General features: G+C 46.2%; 1 protein-coding gene across 1 annotated transcript in view; it reads right to left on the bottom strand.

Moving 5' to 3' along the window:
• Positions 1 to 8,484: 8,484 nt before the first annotated feature.
• Prss55 (serine protease 55) overlaps positions 8,485 to 20,910 on the bottom strand; it is a 65,314-nt gene continuing 52,888 nt past the window's right edge. The window contains exons 3-6 of the mRNA XM_074055272.1: positions 16,600 to 16,792; positions 13,588 to 13,838; positions 12,425 to 12,567; positions 8,485 to 9,962 (exon numbers count right to left, since the gene is read on the bottom strand). Of these exons, the coding sequence (XP_073911373.1) occupies positions 9,636 to 9,962; positions 12,425 to 12,567; positions 13,588 to 13,838; positions 16,600 to 16,792 (914 nt within the window). The 3' untranslated portion in view covers positions 8,485 to 9,635. The remainder of the gene's footprint in view (positions 9,963 to 12,424; positions 12,568 to 13,587; positions 13,839 to 16,599; positions 16,793 to 20,910) is intronic.

Raw genomic sequence — 20,910 nt, 5'->3', positions numbered from 1 at the left:
TAAGATCCAACACCATTTCATGATAAAAGCTCTAAGAAAACTAGGAATAGAAGGAAAGTACCTCAACATTATAAAAGCTATGTATGACAAACCTACAGCCAGCATTATACTTAATGGAGAAAAACTGAAACCATTCCCTCTAAAATCAGGAACCAGACAAGGATGCCCACTATCTCCACTCCTATTCAACATAGTACTGGAATTCCTAGCCAGAGCAATTAGGCAAGAAGAAGGAATAAAAGGAATACAAATAGGTAAAGAAACTGTCAAAATATCCCTATTTGCAGACGACATGATTCTATACCTTAAAGACCCAAAAAACTCTACTCAAAAGCTCCTAGACACCATCAATACCTACAGCAAGGTAGCAGGATATAAAACCAACATAGAAAAATCATTAGCATTTCTATACACTAACAATGAACAAACTGAGAAAGAATATATGAAAACAATTCCATTTACAATAGCCTCAAACAAAATCAAATACCTAGGTGTAAACCTAACAAAAGATGTGAATGACCTCTACAAGGAAAACTATACACTTCTGAAGAAAGAGATTGAGGAAGACTATAGAAAGTGGAGAGATCTCCCATGCTCATGGATTGGTAGAATCAACCTAGTAAAAATGTCGATACTTCCAAAAGTAATCTACATGTTTAATGCAATTCCCATCAAAATTCCAATGACATTCATTAAAGAGATCAAAAATCTACCGTGAAATTTATATGGAAACACAAGAGACCAAGAATAACCAAGGCAATACTCAGTCAAAAGGACAATGCTGGAGGTATCACAATACCTGACTTCAAACTATATTACAAAGTTTATTACAATAAAAACAGCATGGTACTGGCACAAAAACAGACATGAAGACCAGTGGAACAGAATAAAGGACCCAGATATGAAGCCACACAACTATAACCAACTTGTCTTTGACAAAGGAGCTAAAAATATACAATGGAGAAAAGAGCCTCTTCAACAAAAACTACTGGGAAAACTGGTTAGCAGTCTGCAAAAAAACTGAAACTAGATCCATGTATATCACTCTATACCAATATTAACTCAAAATGGATCAAGGATCTTAATATCAGACCCCAAACTCTAAAGTTGATACAGGAAAGAGTAGAAAATACTCTGGAGTTAGTAGGTATAGGTAAGAACTTTCTCAATGAAACCCCAGCAGCACAGCAACTAAGAGATAGCATAGATAAATGGGACCTCATAAAACTAAAAAGCTTCTGTTCATCAAAAGAAATGGTCTCTAAACTGAAAAGAACACCCACAGAATGGGAGAAAATATTTGCCAGCTACACATCAGACAAAGGACTGATAACCAGAATATATAGGGAACTTAAAAAACTAAATTCTCCCAAAACTAATGAACCAATAAAGAAATGGGCAAGTGAGCTAAACAGAACTTTCTCAAAAGAAGAAATTCAAATGGCCAAAAAACACATGAAAAAATGCTCACCATCTCTAGCAATAAAGGAAATGCAAATTAAAACCACACTAAGATTCCACCTCACCCCTGTTAGAATAGCCATCATCAGCAACACCACCAACAACAGGTGTTGGCGAGGATGCGGGAAAAAGGAACCCTCTTACACTGTTGGTGGGAATGTAAACTAGTACAACCACTCTGGAAAAAAATTTGGAGGCTACTTAAAAATCTAAACATTGATCTACCATTTGATCCAGCAATACCACTCTTGGGGATATACCCAAAAGACTGTGACACAGGTTACTCCAGAGGCACCTGCTCACCCTTGTTTATTGTGGCACTATTCACAATAGCCAAGTTATGGAAACAGCCAAGATTTCCCACCACCGATGAATGGATTAAGAAAATGTGGTATCTATACACAATGGAATTTTATGCAACCATGAAGAAGAACGAAATGTTATCATTTGCTGATAAATGGATGGAATTGGAGAACACCATTCTGAGTGAGGTTAGCCTGGCCCAAAAGACCAAAAATTGTATGTTCTCCCTCATATGTGGACATTAGATCAAGGGCAAACACAACAAGGGGATTGGACTTTGAGCACATGATAAAAGCGAGAGCACACAAGGGAGGGGTGAGGATAGGTAAGACACCTAAAAAACTAGCTAGCATTTGTTGCCCTTAACGCAGAGAAACTAAAGTAGTTACCTTAAAAGCAACTGAGGCCAATAGGAAAAGGGGACCAGGAACTAGAGAAAAGGTGAGATCAAAAAGAATTAACCTAGAAGGTAACACCCATGCACAGGAAATCAATGTGAGTCAATGCCCTGTATAGCTATCCTTATCTCAACCAGCAAAAACCCTTGTTCCTTCCTATTATTGCTTATACTCTCTCTACAACAAAATTAGAAATAAGGACAAAATAGTTTCTGCTGGGTATCGAGGGGGTGGGGGGAGAGGGAGGGGACGGGGTGGGTGGTAAGGGAGGGGGTGGGGGGAGGGGGGAGAAATGACCCAAGCATTGTATGCACATATGAATAATAATAATAATAATAAAAAGGGTCAGGCTGCCATGCTTCCTGCTGGCTGAGTCTGTCTGCAGAGCATGAGGTCAGTGCTGTGACCCTGGTGCCCAGGTCCTGCTGAGCCACAAACAGCAGCACCAGCAACCACAGAAAGCAGAGCAGGCCTATCTTTGCTGTGGTACTCTGGCTTTCTGGGATATGACTGGCAACTTATAGTAGCTGCAAACCTTCCTAGAGACACTTGCCATCCTGGAGTTTGCAGACTGAATCAGGACACCAGAGTTCAAACCATATCCTGCCCCAAGTAGTTGGGTGGCCTTGGACAAGTCACTGCTACTTTGGGTTTCAGGTGTCTCATGTAAGATTATGTGTTGGACCAGATCATTCCATGGGCTCCTCCAGGTTTCCATTCTGTGACTCTGACCTGGGATCTGGTGATCTTCCCAATGCCCAAGGTCAGATTTCCAGACAAGTTCTCAGAACACAGTGAAGCACTTAATCTAGGATGGAGGAGAGTCACTGATGTCATACCCCACATCTTCACAGCTCTGTCAAGGTTTAACTTAATACAATATGCTACACATACATGGTGAGTTTTGATATATGCATTCATAGTGACCAAAATACTGAACCTTCCCATCTGTTCCCAAACTTCTCTTGAACTCCTTTGCAATCCATTCCTCCTGCCACTATCCCTACCTTCTACCCCTGGGAAGCACAGCTGCAGGACGAGGCTGGGTGAACCCGGGAGGAAAAGAGGTCCTGCGCACCCTGTTGAGAGAGTAACGGGAATTCAGCTGTGCGGGGTGGGGCTTCCTGGCTGAAAACAGACACTGAGTGAGACCTCAGGAGACTGAGGGCTAACAATGAGGTGATGAGTAGCCCCAGCCAGAGAGGAAAGGAGGAGACACGGGGACCTGAGAAGAGCCTGGATTGCTGTACCTGGCTTCTGTGACATTGCCAAGGAAATATGTGCAACACTAGCCTAGGGGAAAGCAAAATTATCTGATGTGACATGCAAAAGAAAGGGTAGGAAGACACTTGGGAGGAGAGAAAAGGACTGGGAGGGCAGTGTGCCCACAGAGGAGAGGCAGGAAGGGGAGGAAGGGCAGGCAGCCAGGGCCTAGAAGAAGAGACGAATCTGATGAAGGATGTGATGAACTGTGCATCTCGGGACAGAGACAAGGCCAGAGGACCTGCGACAGAGTTTATGTGCACATCCAGTTTCATCTTGTTTTTATCTCCCTGCAAGATTCCCTTGAAAGGCCTGGGAATGTCTGGAGTCAGAATTGCATTTATCCTGAAGGCAACAGCACATTGGGGCAGGACTTGAGGCAGCCCTCAGGTGACACACAGCCTCAGAGTCACATGAGCAGCTCTTGGTCCATCCTTGCAGGTTCCCCACACTGCTGGCTGACTGTTACTGTGAAAAGCCTGTTACAGTATATTGTACATTGCCCGATGTGGGTGGGGGCTGGGCATCAGTGAAAAAGGCAGGAAGCAGCTGGTCTCCAGGTTAGAGCCACCTGCGCCCATCTTCATCACCCTAGTCTCTCTTCTCCACGTGACCATGCACCCTTGTGCAGATTGTCTTGCCCTCTCATGGCCCCAAGTTTGCTTTCCACCCAACACCTTATCCCCCGCCCACCCCACACAGATGTAGGCAGCAAATCTTGTTGTCAACCATGTCATTGATGACTGCAGCTGGTCTGGGAGCAAATGCAAATGCCAGGCTCCCTCTGCAGAGCTGTGTCCATGGCAAGTCTACTTCCTTGGGCCTTGGTATCCTCAACCCCTAAGCCAGACATCATAGTTATGCCTGCTTCATAGGCTACTCTGAGGATTTGTGGAGATCTCAACATACACACAGGTGTTCACAAGAGTGTCTGGCATACAAGAAGCATTATGCAAGTATCAGCTGTTTGTCACACACACCTGGTCAGAGCCACTCAAACATGTGATTGAAGTGACCAAACCAAATAGTCGGCCTGAGATATTAGCAGCCAATGAGAGGCTGAATTAGAACTCAAGCCACTAAGTGGGTCCCTAGGGTGTTCTCGGGGCTTCCACAGGCCCCCCATCCCCCTGCCACTAATCCTGTTACTATACTTACTGGTGACGGCCTTTGCTTCTATGAGACTCAGTTTTCCCTTCTGAACAATAGGTTGCAGGGGTAATGAGGTAGGTGGGAAGGTACTTTTAACCAGGTCTCACAATTGTTTTCCAAATAAGTGACTTGCTGAGAAGGGTCTTCCTGCAAGAAACTTCGACAAATCAACTTCTTAGGAAGCAGGTGACCTGGAGTGAATAGCCATCTGCTGCATCTGCATCTGAGGCTGCCGTTGCCACAGGGCAGGGACAAAGTGCCAAGTCCGGCACTTTGAAGGCTGTGACACTGGGCAGCTGGAAGAGGCAGTGACATTTGTGTAGGAGATGGGGAGTGGATGTGACATTTATAGTGGGAAACCAATCCACATTTGGCAGGCTTTGTACTTTCTTTTCTGAATCCTGGACACCTGGGAGCCACAGGAGGGAGCAACAGTGCTCTGGCCCCCTGGAGGAATAGGGGCTGGCTGGCTGAATGCATGGATAGGCAGGAGATACAAACAGACCGCTTCTCCCTCCCCACTACCCCTGCCCCCATGCTGTTTGTTTAATAAATGGGTGATTCTTGTGGCCATATCATTTACATAGCCAAACCCAGCGCAGCTGTGGACCTGTGCTCTTCCTTTTGTTCTGAATCAGTTTCCTGGCCCAATACCTCAGCCTTGCTCTATTCCCTTTGCCTCCCTGAGACCGCCAGCTGCCCTTCCCACCGATACAGTCACAGGAGTGTTTAACCGTGACCCTCTCGGAAGGGAAAACCACTCTGTGCCCAACCTCTGCCTGCATTGCTGCTCTGTTCTCTCTCATCCTCCCATGCACAGTTCTTGAGTTGCTGACCAGCACTGGCTCCAGTCCCCCATGCTATGGAACACACCATCAATGACTTCCTTGCTGAGTGCAGTAGATATTTGTCCTGCTCGGCCTCTCTGGCCTCTCAGCAGCATTTGATGGCCAGTGGCTGACTACTCCCTCCTTCCGCCTTCCAGGCCACCACATTTCCCTGCCTTTCATCCTCTCTGCCCAAGTGCCATTTCTTCTTGTGCTTTTCCATCTCTCTTCCGACACTCTTTCAAGTGTTAACTTTTTTTTTTTGGGACTCTGTCTTCACCCTATTTCTTTTCATCCTCACTCTCCTTCAGCAATCTGTTCCATGACTGGGAAGGAAAGGGCCTGTGATCCATTCTTTCTCTTTGCAGGGGATACCTGGCCAAGAAGAGTCACCATGTGGATTTGTTTTAGGGAAATTCGGACCTTGTGGGATGTTCTCAAGATACTTTTCACTGGACTATCCTTTTCTGTGGAATGATTTAGCAGGATGTACCAGGTTTGCTTAAATGTTCTTTGTGGCACACACACAATCTGTGGGTTTCTAGGCACGATTCTCTGGAAAATATGCAAATATTTTCTGATTTCTGCAGATTTCTGACTGAAATAGCTCTTTCTTGCATAAGCCATGTTCCCACAGCCATGGTTTAGAGACCTCACATGTCAAAGCCTGGCTGGAGCTTGTTACATTGTGACCATGAAGGACCTAGCCAGTGCAACTAGCAGCTGCTGACTTGGTCACACATGGCTTCTGCTTTTTGGTTGTTTGCATATTTGAAGTTGTTAGGAAAATCTGACACTGGTAAGAGATGTACTCCGGAATCTCACTGGACATTCTGCCGCTTGTTATGGCAGAGCCATGTGAACGACTCTAAAATCTGTTATTTCCCAGGCTAGTCATAGATACACTTGGGCTCCAAACTGTATGTTGAATACCTGCTAAACATCTCCACTGAGTGTTCCACAGAGAGCTTGAACTCATTAAAACGTGAACTCCTCCTTCTCTGTTCCTTGTCCTCCCCTTCCCTGGCTGTCCATCAGTGGCACTGGAAGTTCCACCCCCAAGATGCTCCAAGGATCTCCTGACACAGAGCAGGTAAGACCTAGGGCCGGCGATGGGCTTGCTGCGTGTCCATAAGTCTTGCCACACTGTTGTCAGTGTGCCCGAGGGTGTCCCCTGTAGGTCAGTCAGAATATATCCAGTTGCAGTCACAGATGTCAAACACTAACAAAGAGAATTTCATTGGCTCATAGTAGAAATTCAGTGCTTCTTGTAGTGCCAGAAGTAAAGAAGTGTTCAAAATAAGGCAAAATACCACACTGATGTGGCCTGAGAACCAACTGAGAGAGCTCCTTGACTGGCAGGGTGGTGGAGTGCCTAACAAGCATGAGGTCCTGAGTTTAAATCCCAGTACAGCCAAAAAAAAAAAAAAAAAGGAAATAGAGAGCTCCTGAACACTGAATTATAACTCAAAGTAAACAATAAATATTCATGAGTCCATACCTATTTAAAGAAATGACTGAGTAAAGTAATAAATGGGAGAGGGGATACAACTTTCTGGGGAAAATGACAGGTAAATGATGTCAGTCTTCTACCCTGTGTCCCTACTCTTAACGTGGGCCGCACACTGTGGTTTCCTTTCAAAGGGTGCAAGGTGTGAGGAAGGGAGGCAGAGAGGGGAGCTCCATGTGGAGAAACTGGTACTTCCTTAGCCAGGTGACCCAGGCCAGCACTGATGGTCCTATGTCCTGCTGGTGGCATGTACTCCCCATATGATGTGATGAGAATGACGTTAGCTCTGTCATCTTCCTTTTCAAGCCCACAACTCCAGTCTAATCACACACCCACACGCACACACACACCCCAAACGCTAATAGAGAACCCTACAAAATGCCTGATCAGGGTGCCCAAAACTGGCAAGGTCATCAAATCCTGGAAAATCTGAGAGCCTGCGACAGCCAAGAGGAGCCTGAAGACAATTGGATGTCCCATGGCATCCTGAACTGAAACAGAAGTTCTGTGAAAATCAATGAGACCCAAGTCAACAGTGGACTTTAGTTAATAACAGTGTATCTAAATGTAGTCCATCTGTCTTAAGTGTAACAAATGCCCTCCTGTGAGATGTTGGTAATAGGGGTCAATTGCTGTATAAAACTTTGTAACACCTTCGCACTTTGTTTATAAAGCTAAAACTATCCTGAAGGCGAAGAGGATTAATTGAAGAAAAGTAATCTGCATGTTGGGCTCTAGGGCTACAGAGCTGTTATGGGACATTTGTCCTCATGATTTGGCTTTGTGCTCAGGGAGGTCCTCTTCCCCGGAGGCCCCAGTAGTTCTGGTCTTTCATTCAACACTGTCCAGCAGACAGACATCTGCTCACTTTAGAGATGCTTAAGTGCAGGTTCTCGTAGCCCAGGGTGACTCTCATGGCCAGCAGAAATGCTTCCTGTAATTGGCCAGGTTGGGTTCCTTGTGACCTCTGGAGTCAGAGGTAGGGGCTACTTGATGTAAGACATGGATCTAAGAGAAACTTGATCATAAACTAGGAGTGGCAAAGGGGATTCCCCAAATAAACCAGAACACTGGGGACAGAGTAGATGAAACAGTCAATTTACACCTCTGCCCTCACTTCCAGGGAGGTGAACTTTAAGGTGACATCTGGACCACTCTCACACTGCTGCACCACAAAACCACCATGGCCACCAAGTCTTGTTGTTCAATACAAAATATTAATATCAGCAGTACCCGCTAGGTCAGAGGCTCCCAAACTTTGCTGGTTCACCCTTAGTGTCTTGGATATTGTTTGCACAGCACTCCTAGGCTGTAAGAAATACCAATGATCAAATTTATTAAGTCGTTAGTGTTTGGGCTTAACAGTGGTAGTCTGTGGGATGTTGACAGATGCTACTGTTATTTCCCCTCAATGTGTGACAAGTGTCTCTGTGTGTCCATTAGGGCCCTTGAGGAAGCTCAGTAACCAGGGGAGGAAGGCTGGGCATGATCTGGGAGGGGATGGGACATACGTGACTATCACATGGCATGACTGATCACAAGTCTATTGACAGTTCAACAGTGTTGGACTTGCAATTTCTATCTCAGGTATCTCAGCAGCCTCTTCGCTGCCCTGAAGACGTGGCTCCCTGTATTGGCCAGGGTTCTTCAGAAACAGAACAGATAGGATGTGTTATAGCGAGAAAAGATTTATTATAAGGAAGTAGTCCATCTGATTATGGGGTGTGCAGTGTGGGCTGGCGGGCTGAGACCTGGGAGAGCAGATGGTGCAGAGGAAGTCTGAAGGCAGTTTGCTGGAGAATTCCTTCTTACCAGGGAGGCCAGTCTTTTTGTTCTATTCAGACCTTAAACTGACTGGATGAGGCCCACCCATATCAGGGAGGGCAATCTGCACACTCAGAGTTCATTCACTGAAACATTAGGCTCATGCAAGGACACTAAGTTGACACATATAATTCACTACCACACTCCTTAAGTTCCCTTTATGTGGCATTCCTATTTTGGGAGTCCTCTCTTTTGGAACAGACAGGTCTGCCCTCTTTTCCCCTGGCTCTCAATTTGTTCCCAGTTTTCCCTTCCATTTACCCTCAGACCAAGTCAGGAACGTGTGGTTTTCCTTTCACTTGCTCTTCCATGGCTCCCCTGAGGGGTCTGCATTGTACTGAGGCCCACTGTAGCGTCCCCTCTGCAGGATCCCCAGGCCCTCGACGCCCTCCTGCACACAGGATGGCTGGTGCAAGTACACTGCCATTGGCAACAAGCTCCTAGAGTTCAGTTCCCACCTCTGCTCACCGAGACCGAGCCTGACCATGCAACTCTTTCTCTAAGCTTGGGGTCCCTGGCTCTCCACCATAGATACAGAGACAGGTTAGGGAATGCAAACCTTTAAACAGAAGCTTGGGCTCTTCCCATGACACACAACATAGCTGACACTTCTTTAGAAAGAGATTGGGTAGGGAAGCTTCTTATGTTTCCTGTTGCCCCAGTGGCCCTCCTCCCCCAGTGGTCCCATTCCCCTGGTGCTCCGGGAGCAGCAAGCCCTAGAAATCCTTTCTCAGAAGTTCCTGAGCACCTCGGATGCCCTGTCCAGGCACACCAGCCTGACTTTCAAGTCCTCCTCTTTCTATCCTCAGCCTCAGCCCTCACCCTTGGCCCGGATCTGCAGCCAGGTCCTCTTCACATTCTCACATAGTCACCTTTGGGTAGAGATTAGCACCTGTTTTATTCCCAGTTGGAAATGGCTGTGAGCAATAGGCAGGACAGAAGGCAGAGCAGAAGCATGTGTTGGGGGCTTCCTAGTTCTGGGCATCCTGAGGTCATGGGCCCCATTGTATTCTTCTGTTTGGGCGAGGTCTTCATTTCCTCGAAGGTAAGGGGCCTCATTTCCATCTGAGTCACATTCTGGATCCAGACCTTGTAGTTCGACAACAAGGTGTATATTCCTGGGGTGTTTTTCTGTCCACAACTCCTGCCCCAGCTGATGATGCCCACCTGGTACCACCTATTGCCAGGCTCTGTGGTGCAGACGAGTGGCCCCCCACTGTCCCCCTGTGGGCAGAGAACACAGTTCAGTTCAGTGGTGAGTCTCATTGTGAACTGTCTACTGAGGCTGGTGTGGCTCATTACTGTCTAGGAGGGAGTTCATCCCCCTCACCTACTCCAAAAAGAATTCACATCACTGCCGACCAATGTCTACCCATCCCAGCCCCATTGGAGAACCACGCAGCTTGCAAGTGACTCTGGGAGTGGGTGTAGCACACAGGACCATCGATGGGCCATGACCACAGTGGGAGGAGGAAGAGAAAGGACTTGTGGGAGAGCTCCCTCCCTTGCAGCCCTGAGAGAGGGGAGCAGGAAAACAGAGAGAGGAGGGGAACTTAGTGCCAGGGATCTTCTCACACCAGAGGCTCTGGAAAGGGCAGGAAAGAAAAGGGGACACAAGAAGCTTTGCTAGGGTTATGAATTGGGTTTCCTTTGGTGTTATTTCAGAGGCTGGTGGGGGATGGCATTCCTTTTTAATTCTCTGGTGTGGGTATTTGTGAGGGGAATGCGCCCCCTTCATGGGTCTATCCCTCATGTGGTTATTCAATTATGTGCAGCCTATGTTCTAAGTCCCTACCATAAGTGCCCCCAGCATACATGGCTACTTTTGTCCCTTTTAATCGAAGAAACATTGGTCTCAAGGAGGGAGAAGGGCTTTGATAAAGGCTATATGTAGCCCAGCCAGAGCTGGAAGTCAGGATTTCCTAACGCCCAAATCTGAGTTCCTTCCACTTTTGTTACACTCTTCCCTCACCAAAGGTACCGAACAGTTTCAACCTTGCCAGCGGTCTTTCTTTGGTGGAGAGTGGTCTTCCTTCCTGTGATCCTACCATGGTGGCTGGAGTAAAGGAGCTTTATGATGACCCTTCATTGGTCCCACTGTCTCTTTGAGCAGGTGTGTTGCTTCCCATTTTGTAATTAGAAAGCTCAGGGCTGGAAGAGGTTTGATGACTGCCCTCTCACTGAGGAAAAAACGCACCACCAAGCTTTGGGGATAGAAGCCCTCCTGGTCTAACAGAGGAGATATCGATGCAAATACAGATACAGATATGATGTGTGAGCAAGCCATAGAAGTGGTGCAGGGGGAGGCTGGCTCTGGGAAGGGAGAGGACTGTCACAACCAACCTCCAAGTGTGTGGCTTGTGGAGTGAGCAGGAACCTGACCGGTTGAGTTGGGGTTGCTGAGGGGAGTCCAGCAGGGGCAGGAAGACTGGTTAAAGGGAGGAGGAAAAACATGTCCAGAGCAGGGCAGAAGACTGGGATCGAGAAGGAGATGGACGGGAACTGATGGGGACTGGTCATGGAGGGACAGTGGATGTGACTAGTGAGGACTGACCTCGGGGTCCTGGGCTTCAGGTAACAGAGGCAATGCAGGGGACAATGACAAGTGTGTTAGAGTGTGTTCCAGCTTCACTGTTGGAACTTACCACCCAGCAGAGGCACACAGACTTTCACTGGCTATCCACGGAATAAAAGCTCTCCCCTGCTCAAGGACACCTGGCAAGTGGCACCCAAACCAAAATGACCTTCTCCAGTACAAAACACTGCTCTCACACCCATGGTATCTGGGTACCTCTGTTCTTTTCATGGTGCTAGCTCATTCAGAGTTACGGGACAAGAGCCAAATCAACAGAATTTGCACTCAAATAGCCCCTCCTGTGAACCCCTCCTGTGAACACTGACTTCATAATCTTCATTTTATGGAGGCATAAATGTTATAAAAAATCTTTTTTAAATGTTGCTTTCACTATTTATTTCCCTGCGTAATAGGATAGGAGCCCTCTTGAGGCATACAACTTCTAAGCCTCAGTTTCCACAATTTTGTTAAAGTGGAGATAATAGCACTGGTGTTCTAAGGTTATTGCCAGATGGGCTGGGAAGGTCTGTAAAGCATTTAGGATGAGGTCTGTTTAGTGGATTGTCCAGAAATGTAATATTGTTACCAAGCTTAACTACCTGTGACACTTAACTATCACAGTTGGTGACTCTACTGCCTGCTGGGAGACTCTGGGTTCCCTTAGATGAGGAGCCAGGTCTCATTCATGGACCCCTAAGGTCTAGTATGCTTAACCCAGGTTGCTAAATAAATGGATAAAAATGAGTCCTTGTACAGGTCCCAAATCCTCCTTGGCTTTGTTTTTTAAGAAATCTCAAAAGTGGGAGAAGCTGTGGAGTCCTGTTCACCTATGTTCCTGAAACAGACCAGAAATATTTATGCAAGGTTTTTTCATATTGACTCCCAGATGGGCCCACACAGCCTCCCAGGCTCTGCATCCCAGGACCCAATCCCCAGGGCCAAAGCCCCAACTTCCATACATTTTCCAGACTCCTCACTGTTTCTTCTTGGGGAGAGAAGATCCCCTTGCTCTGGCAGCATCTAGGGCGCAGCCTGTAAGCTGGGGGGTGCCCCTCGTCACCTGGCAGCAAATAGGGTGGGGTCTGTAAGCTGAGGGAGGTGCCCCGGTCACCTGGCAGGCGTCATAGCTCTTGTTCTCGAATCCAGCACACAACATATTTTTGGTAAGCTTTGAAAACACCTTCGCACATTTGTTCCAATCTGTTATGGCCATTGGCACTTTCATCAGGTCAGTCTTCCCAGAGTTTTTGTCAGCTGGCCCAGAGAAAAAGCACATTAGAAAAGCCATCAGGATGCAGGAGTCCCTGTAGATGATGGAGCTGGCTATGGCTTAGAGATTCCTCTGCACATCTGGATCCATCAGTCCCATCTGCCATCTTTCACATTCCTCAGGGCCTCACCCTCCACTGTGTTCAGGCAATCACACCTTAAGCTTATCACCCACCACCCAAGCATCCCTAAGCAACCTCCACCTACTGGAAGTAGTCCCCAGCCTTAGTCCTCTTCCAGCTTGACACTAGCCATCCCTTCAGACTCAACTTTGGGGAACGCAGCTTCCTGGCAGAGTCCTGCTTTGTTTCTACTGTTTGTTACCTGAGCACAGCACTCCCCCCACATAAGACCCCAGTGACAAAAGATTAGGTCCTGCAGCATGGGCAGGCTGGCTATCTGTCCTTAGAGGGGAATCACAGGAAATAGGTGTCATGGGTCTCTAGGTGCCAGGAACTTGTCTGGACTTCTCTCCTTCTCATCAACACTGACCACACAGAGATGTCATAATTATTCATCTTGAGTGCTTTTTAAATCTCACATTCTGCCATTGCCTCCTCCTCCATGCTAATTTCTGAGCATAGCCTGGAGCCAGAAACCTGTTCCACCCGTCTCTGGCTGTGCGTGCAGTCCCCATGATCCGGGGTCTTGTTCAGACCTGAGACAGTGCTGTGCCTTTGGTTTTGGTTGGGTTTTCTTTGGGAACTATCCAGCGGGGCTTCCCCATACCTTCTCTTCTGCCCTATACACTTTCTCCTATTTTGGCCAAGTGACAACCTAATGAATAACAAGAAACAAATTCATTTCTAAGTCTCTGGGTGACACTCCAGACTTTCAGAAGCCTAGCCCATGGCCCAGAGTGGGCACTGTGAAAGTCTGTAGAAGCCAGGTGGGGGGCAGGGGACAATGTCTTTTCTCCTCTGCCCTCCTCAGCACTCTGTTCCTTCTTCCAGTTTGGTGGCTTTTGCCCCAGTAGCTCTCATGAGGCCCAGGGCAGTCATGTACCTGAGTTGGTCTGGCCCCATCCTGCCACCCAGCATTCGTGCCAGGTGGAAGGGCTGGTCTGCGGGGGAAAGCAGATGGGTCTTGTCAGGCCATTGAACTGGATAGGCGAGGCCACCAGCAGTAAGGCGATGTCATTGTCCATGTTGACCCTGTTGAAGGCTTTGTGAAGAACTATGCTGGTAACCTTCTTTATTGCCATGGATGAGCTGGTTAAGTCATTGGTCCCCACTATGACACTCAGTTCTGTTGGGCTGGTGGCACAGAACCAGAAAGGGAGAAAGAAGAGAAGGAGAAAGAGATTATAGGGGTGCATAGAAGTCACTGTGCTGAAAACCCTAGGACTCCTAGGGACCTTAGACTTCTGGGTGTTGGGCCTGTTGCTTGGAAGATGTGAATACTTACAAAGTACAGAAAGAGGGCAAATAGTCAGGGAGCAGACCTGTGCCCTTGGGGTCCCAAGACTGAACAAGACACTTGTGTGGAACAGAGGAGGCAGAGCTTAGCTCTAGGCAGTGTGCAGAGCCCACAAAAGATCACTGGGCACAGATAAGGGCTGCCACCAGATGGGTGAGATGCTATATACACACCAGTCATCACAATACTGTTCACATGTCAGTACATCTACTGACAAGTAGAACAGAGTTTCATCTGGACCTGCCACTGGCTAGCCAGACAAGACCTGCAGTAATAAAGGACACCCTCCACGCAGGATGACCAAGAACTTTCCAATAGACAGTCTCTAAGTAGTCCATGAGAGCAGGGCTCATGTGTCCTCGATTTTACCAGGATGAAATTTTCCTGGTGTGTGTGTGTCAGTGGAGTTTGAACCAAGGACCTCTTGTTTGCAAAGCAAGTGTTCTACCATTGAGCTTTATCCCCACCTCCTTTTGCTTTATTTTGAAACAGGGTCTTGCTAAGTTGCCCAGGATGGCCACAAACAGGATCCTACCTCCTTAGCCTATCCAATAACTGGACTTAGAGGCATGTGTCACCACACCCAGAAATCTCCCTTTTTTTTTTTATTAATCCTTTAAAGCATGGCACTGGCGCAAAAACTGACATGCAGACCAATGGAAAAGAGGACTCAGAAATAAACCCACACAGTCCCCTGATCCTTGACAAAGGTGTCCCGGACATATGTTGGAGAAAAGACAGCCTCTTCAACAAATAGTGTTGGGAAAACTGGATATCCACACGTAGAAGACCGAAACTAAATTCCTGTCTCTCACCTAGTACAAAAATCAACCCAAAACTGATCAAAGACCTTAACATAAGACTTAAAACCTTGAGACTATTATGGGAAAACACTTGAAGATAAAGGTACAGGCAGTGACTTTCTGAATAGGACTCCAATAGCTCAGGAAATAAGAGAAAAAATTGACAAATGGAATTGCAGCAAATTGCAAAGCTTCTGTACAGCAAAGGAAATAGTTACCAGAGTGAAAAGACAGCCCACAGAATGGGAGAAAATCTTTGCCAGGTATTTATCTGCCAGGGGACTGCAATCCAGAATTATAAGAACTCAAAAATTAAACATAAAAAATAAATAATCTAACCAATAAATGGGCAAGTGAGTTGAACAGACAGTTCTCCAAAGAAGAAGTGCAAAGGGCCAATGAAAATATGACAAAAAGCACCTTTAGCCATCAGAGGTGCAAATCAAAGCCATCAGAGATTCCATCTCACTCAGTCAGAAGGGCTGCCATCAAGAAAACAAACAGCAATGAATGCTGCTGAGGACTTGGGGAAAAGGGACTCTTACATACTCTTGGCGAAAAATGTACCCTAGTACAGCCCCTGTGGAAATCAGTATGGAGGCTCCTCAAAAAACTAAAAATAGCACAAGATCCTGCTATGCCACTCTTGGGGCTATGCACAAAGGAAGCCAAGTCAGCATACAATAGAGACACCTACGCACCCATCTGTATTGTGGCACTATGCACAACAGCCGAATTGTGGAATCAGCCTATGTGCCCGTCAACTGATGAATGAATAAAGAAAATGTGGTACATATACACACTGGAATACTATTCAGCTATAAAGAAGACTGGAATTATGTCACTTTCAGGAAAATGGATGAAACTGGAGATCACGTTATGTGAAATAAGCAGAATTCATAAAGATGAATGTGTTTCCTCTCATGTGCAGAATGCAGATTTGAAAAAAGATGTGAACATAGGACTGTCTGGAGGGTGTTGGGACCAGTGGGAGGAGAACGAGAGAAGGTGATGGGGGTGAATGTCATTGGAGTACATTTTATACATATATGAAAATGTCATGATGAAATCCATTATTTTGTGTAATTAATATGCACTAATAAAAAGTTTCACAATAGTTTAACAGCAAACTTCTATTTCTAATATTTATTGCTAAGCTTTCAAATAAAAATGATCAATAATGAAAAATAAACAAATAAGTAAAGTCAGCCTTTCTGAGTATCTCCCAACCTTCTCCAGGGGGTGAAGCAGAATGCAGGGTGGAGCTGGGCTTCGAACCCCGCCTTCATCCATTGGCGTGCATGTTGTTGAGCTATCTAATGTTATCTGATCTCAGTTTCCTTATCTATAACATGAAGCCACTCATTCTATCGGCTTCATATGGAGGTTGTACTGTTAGAGGAGTTAGGACGGGTGAAGTCCTAGCGGGGTCCCAGGCACATGGCTAGTGATGAGTAAATGCTGGATGTTCACCCATCAGAGAAAGCTCAAGGTGGTGGGAATGGATAGGCCAGGAAATCCTATGTTCAAAGTTAAGATACCTTGGTAGGAGCACTTGAATGTCCTAGGAGAGGCTATGGACCATGCTACCAGTCTCCAGCAGACCACAGGTGCTCCTGGAGAGGACAGTGTGTGACCTTAGGGTAACCATAGTCGTGGACTTGGTGCAGCCTCTGGTCAGCTACATCAAGGTCTCCAGGACTGCACTAGGACCCCTTCTCACCGATCAGGTCTGGCTGAGTGTGTCACTGTCATAGTCAGCTGACCATCTGTCACTGAGGCACTTGGTACTTACTTGACCTCCTCAGAACTCAGGCAGTGAGCCGCAGTGAGAATCCACCAGGTGCTGAGGATCGAGCCACCGCAGAAGTGCTCATTTTTTGCCTGAATACTCACCTGCCATGGAAACTCCCCTACCTCAGCCTCCAGTCCCCCTATGACCCTGGAATACCGAGTCCTTCCATCGAAGATGGGTCTTTCACCACACCCTGTTGGAATGGAAGAGTGGAAAGGAAAGCATGAGATAGTCAGTCCACACCCACTCAAGCCAGGGCAGCACTGGGAGCAGGTGCTTATGAGCAGAGGCTCCCAACCCTGTTCTGAAGTCAAGGACATTGGGGCTGACCCAGAGGTTCCCCTCTGACAAGAGGAAGCCCACAGAGCTCAGGTGGGAAGGACTGGCTCTGCCTTCACCCAGCACAGGATCTCGGGCTGGCCACTTTCCCTTGTTTCTGCCAGATAAACTGGAGGGAAATACTGTGGTAGGCAGAATAAGGACCCCCACAGATGTGTCAGTTCTACTGACCATGTCCTGGGATATTAAATATTTTCCCTCAGAAGGCAGCAGGGACTTTGAGATGGAATTCACTAGCTGATCTGAAATGTCTCACTAAGTGGGTTCAGTGTACCACAGGGGCCCTGATGAGTAGCTGAGGGAGGCAGAAGTAAAATCAGTCAGGAAGAAAGGCACAGAGAGATGTCACCAACTCTCTGGTGGCTCCAAAGATGGAAACACAGGGTCCATGGAGGGCGATGGTTCTCACTCTGTGTGTCCACAAGACCACAGTGCCTCCAACCCTTGAATTTACTCAGGGAGTCCCATGTTAGATTTCTACCCTAGTAGAATGGTAAAGTAAGAAACTTGTGGCTTAAGCTAGTTTGTTACAGCAGATCTAGAAATGAAGAGACCAGGGTGACATGGAAAGTGCTGGAAGCTCCTGGAGGCCCTGATTGCTGGGGAGCTCAAGAACACCTCTTGTCTCTCTCCTGATATTAACTTTCCACCATCAGCTCAAGGCAGCTTTAGGGTTTTGCAGTGTAAGTTTGACTGACCCAGTGGTGATCATTTTTGGTTAAAATCATTGGAGAACTTAGCAATAGGTGTCAAGAGTCTTCAGCTGTCTTCTGGATTTGGGAGCGTTAACTTCCTCTTCCAGACATAACTATAGTGCTTACTATGTACCAGGCTCTGTGACAAGCACTTTGCAAAGACCGGGTCACTGAGGAAGGTATGACTCTCTTCATCCCCATTTGACAGTTAGGACAAGTGAGACACAGAGAGTAACAGAACTTGTCAATGGCCCAACTGAGATCTGAAGCCAGGCAATTTGTCACTCAGTACTGCTCTCTGCCTAGACTGTTCTCTCCATGGTTGCATGGCTCACTCCCTCACTTGGTTCAGGCCTCTGCCTAAGGTACACTTCTTCAGACCTGTGTCTTTCTGCACAACCTGTCCTGTCCTGGCTACACCATCTGAGGTTTATTCATTGCGTTAGCATGCCATCAGGTTATTGTGATCCCTCCTGGCCCTCTGATTGAAGAATGTCAGGTGGAGACAATAGCACGCCTGTCTTGCTGGGCCTGGAACTATACCTGGCACAGAGCAGCAATCAACAACTATGAGTGATCCTCTGCTTCAAGGATGCCATTGTGGAAATGTATCTTTGAGAACAAACCTGAGTGTTGGAAGATGCTCACTGCAGTGATGTTTAAAACAGATGATCACCTCAGTGATGTTTATACCAGATTTCACTACAGTGATTCTTACAACTGTAACAATCTCAAAACAGCCTGATGTTAGGGTTTAATAGTGTCATAGTTAAATTGTATCCTGAACTACTTCTCAGCCATAAAAATTATGCTCCTGGATAATTTTTGATGATGTGGGAGAGGGCTTGCGATGTAAACTTGAGTGAAAAAGTCAGGCTGAAAATTATATTTGAAACTTGTGATTTTTCTCATGTTAAAAATCCAGATGTACAAGTGTGGCTGATGGGTGACTGCTATGGGTCCCCCTTCTCTGAGACACAGCTACAGACCACAGACCTTTAAAGGGCAGACTCTGGGGCAGACCATAAAGGCTGAATCCTGGTTCTGCTACTTACTTATTAAGCAAATTGTTGAAGCTACTTGGCCTGCTTATCCCCTCTTTCTTCATTCCTGAAATAGGCAGAAGATAATCCCACCCTATAAAATTGATGGATGGATGAAATGAGATAACAGATGTTGAAATGCCCAACAAAGTGCTTGGCACAGAGAAAATCCTTCAGCCATGTTAGCTGTCAGAATTTCTCATATCTGAGAAAAAACAAGTAACATACAAAGGTAAACCCATCAAAATCACAGCAGACTTCTCAACAGAAACATTAAAAGCAAGAAAAGCGTGGGGTGAGATCTTCCGGGCACTGAATGAAAATAACTTCAACCCCAGGATACTCTACCCAGCAAAGCTATCATTCAAAATAGATGGAGCAATAAAAGTCTTCCATGATAAGCAGAAACTAAAACAATATGTGACCACAGACCACAAAGCCACCATTACAAAAGATTCTTCAAGGGATCCTGCACACAGAAAGTGACACCCAACTTAACCATGAAAAGGCAGGCAGCACCAAACCACAGGATAAGAAAAAGCAAGACAGTAGAGAGTAACATCAAGTTAGGTGCACACAATCAAACCTTCAAACAACTAAGACAACTAAATGGCAGGAATCACCACATACCTATCAGTACTAATGCTTAATGTTAATGGACTTAATTCACCCATCAAAAGACACCGTTTGACAAAATGGATTAAAAAAGAAGATCCAACAATTTGTTGCTTACAGGAGACTCATCTCACCGACAGAAATAAGCATATGCTTAGGATGAAAGGCTGGAAGAAGATTTACCAAGCCAATGGCCCCCGAAAACAGGCAGAAATAGCAATACTTATCTCTGACAAAGTAGACTTCAAACCTACATTGATCAAACGAGATAAAGAAGGACATTTCATACTAATAAAAGGGGAAATAGACCAAAAGGAAATAATAATCTCAACCTGTACACACCCAATGTCAACGCACCCAATTTCATCAAACATACCCTGAAAGACCTAAAAGCATATATAAACGCCAACACAGTGGTTGTGGGAGACTTTAACACTCCATTATCATCAATAGATAGGTCATCCAAACAAAAAAATCAATAAAGAAATCCAAGATCTAAAATATGCAATAGATCAAGTGGACCTAGTAGATGTCTACAGAACATTTCATCCAACCTGTACACAATATACATTCTTCTCAGCAGCCCATGGAACCTTCTCCAAAATAGATCATATCCTAGGGCACAAAGCAAGCCTCAGCAAATATAAGAAAATAGAAATAATACCGTGCATACTATCTGACCACAATGCAGTAAAAGTAGAACTCAACAACAAAAGTAAAGACAAAAAACATGCAAACAGCTGGAAACTAAATAACTCATTACTTAATGAAGAGGGGAGGGGGTGTGGGCAGGGGGAAGAAATGAACCAAGCCTTGTATGCACATATGAATAATAAAAGAAAAATGAAAAAAAAAGAATTTCTCATATCTATTTTTCACCAGTGAGGCTCCATTCTCAATTTTCTTGGTCCTGAGAACACCCCACAACACCAATGCAGAATCACATGGACTGTTAGATTGCAGCAATGGCAGCAGAGAGGGTGAGAAATGCTTTGGCAATCATGCATTTTGGGCCCTGTCTCCCTCTCTGTGCAGCTGACCCTAAGGAAGAAGGCCAGGTAGACAAGCTGTGCTCTGCACAAGAGGCAGTGTACAGCATGAGGGAAGAAAGACTGGGTGCTGCAATCAGCCTGGAGCAAGTCAGACAAATACCCCTGAGGAGGACTCTGGGAGAACGCTCAACCTCCATGAGGCTCTGAGTTCTGCATCCACACATGAGTGAAGAGAAGAAAGCCATTGTGGTGGTGTGAATGTTAGATGGGGGTGTGGCTGACTGCTGCTGCTAAGCAACCCAGCTTCCTTCCAGCCTCGGCCACCCCCTTGGAAAGGGAGATGACCTATCAGGAAGCTGTGAGGGGCTGTCTACAAGAACAGAAGTGCCCTTGAACTTAACCATGCTAAACACACTTCTACTCTATCTGTCATTGAAAGCTCCTCACCTTCTGAGTCAATGACTAATGTTCAGAGAATTCTGGGAACAAGCTCTGGGCAGGCCATTATTCCTTCCTGGATAAATCTCAAGATTCCAAACCAAAGCTAAAGGTCAGACTTTGGGCCAGGGAGCAGAGGAGAAGATGAAGAAACAGCTTTTTCTTGGGTGGGGGGGGGGTTGGGAGAAC

The sequence above is a fragment of the Castor canadensis genome, chromosome 14 (genome assembly GCF_047511655.1).
Source record: "Castor canadensis chromosome 14, mCasCan1.hap1v2, whole genome shotgun sequence".
NCBI classification, from domain to species: domain Eukaryota; kingdom Metazoa; phylum Chordata; class Mammalia; order Rodentia; family Castoridae; genus Castor; species Castor canadensis.
The sequence above is the reverse complement of the archived record's forward strand: the minus strand, read 5'-3'. Positions and strand labels throughout refer to the sequence as shown.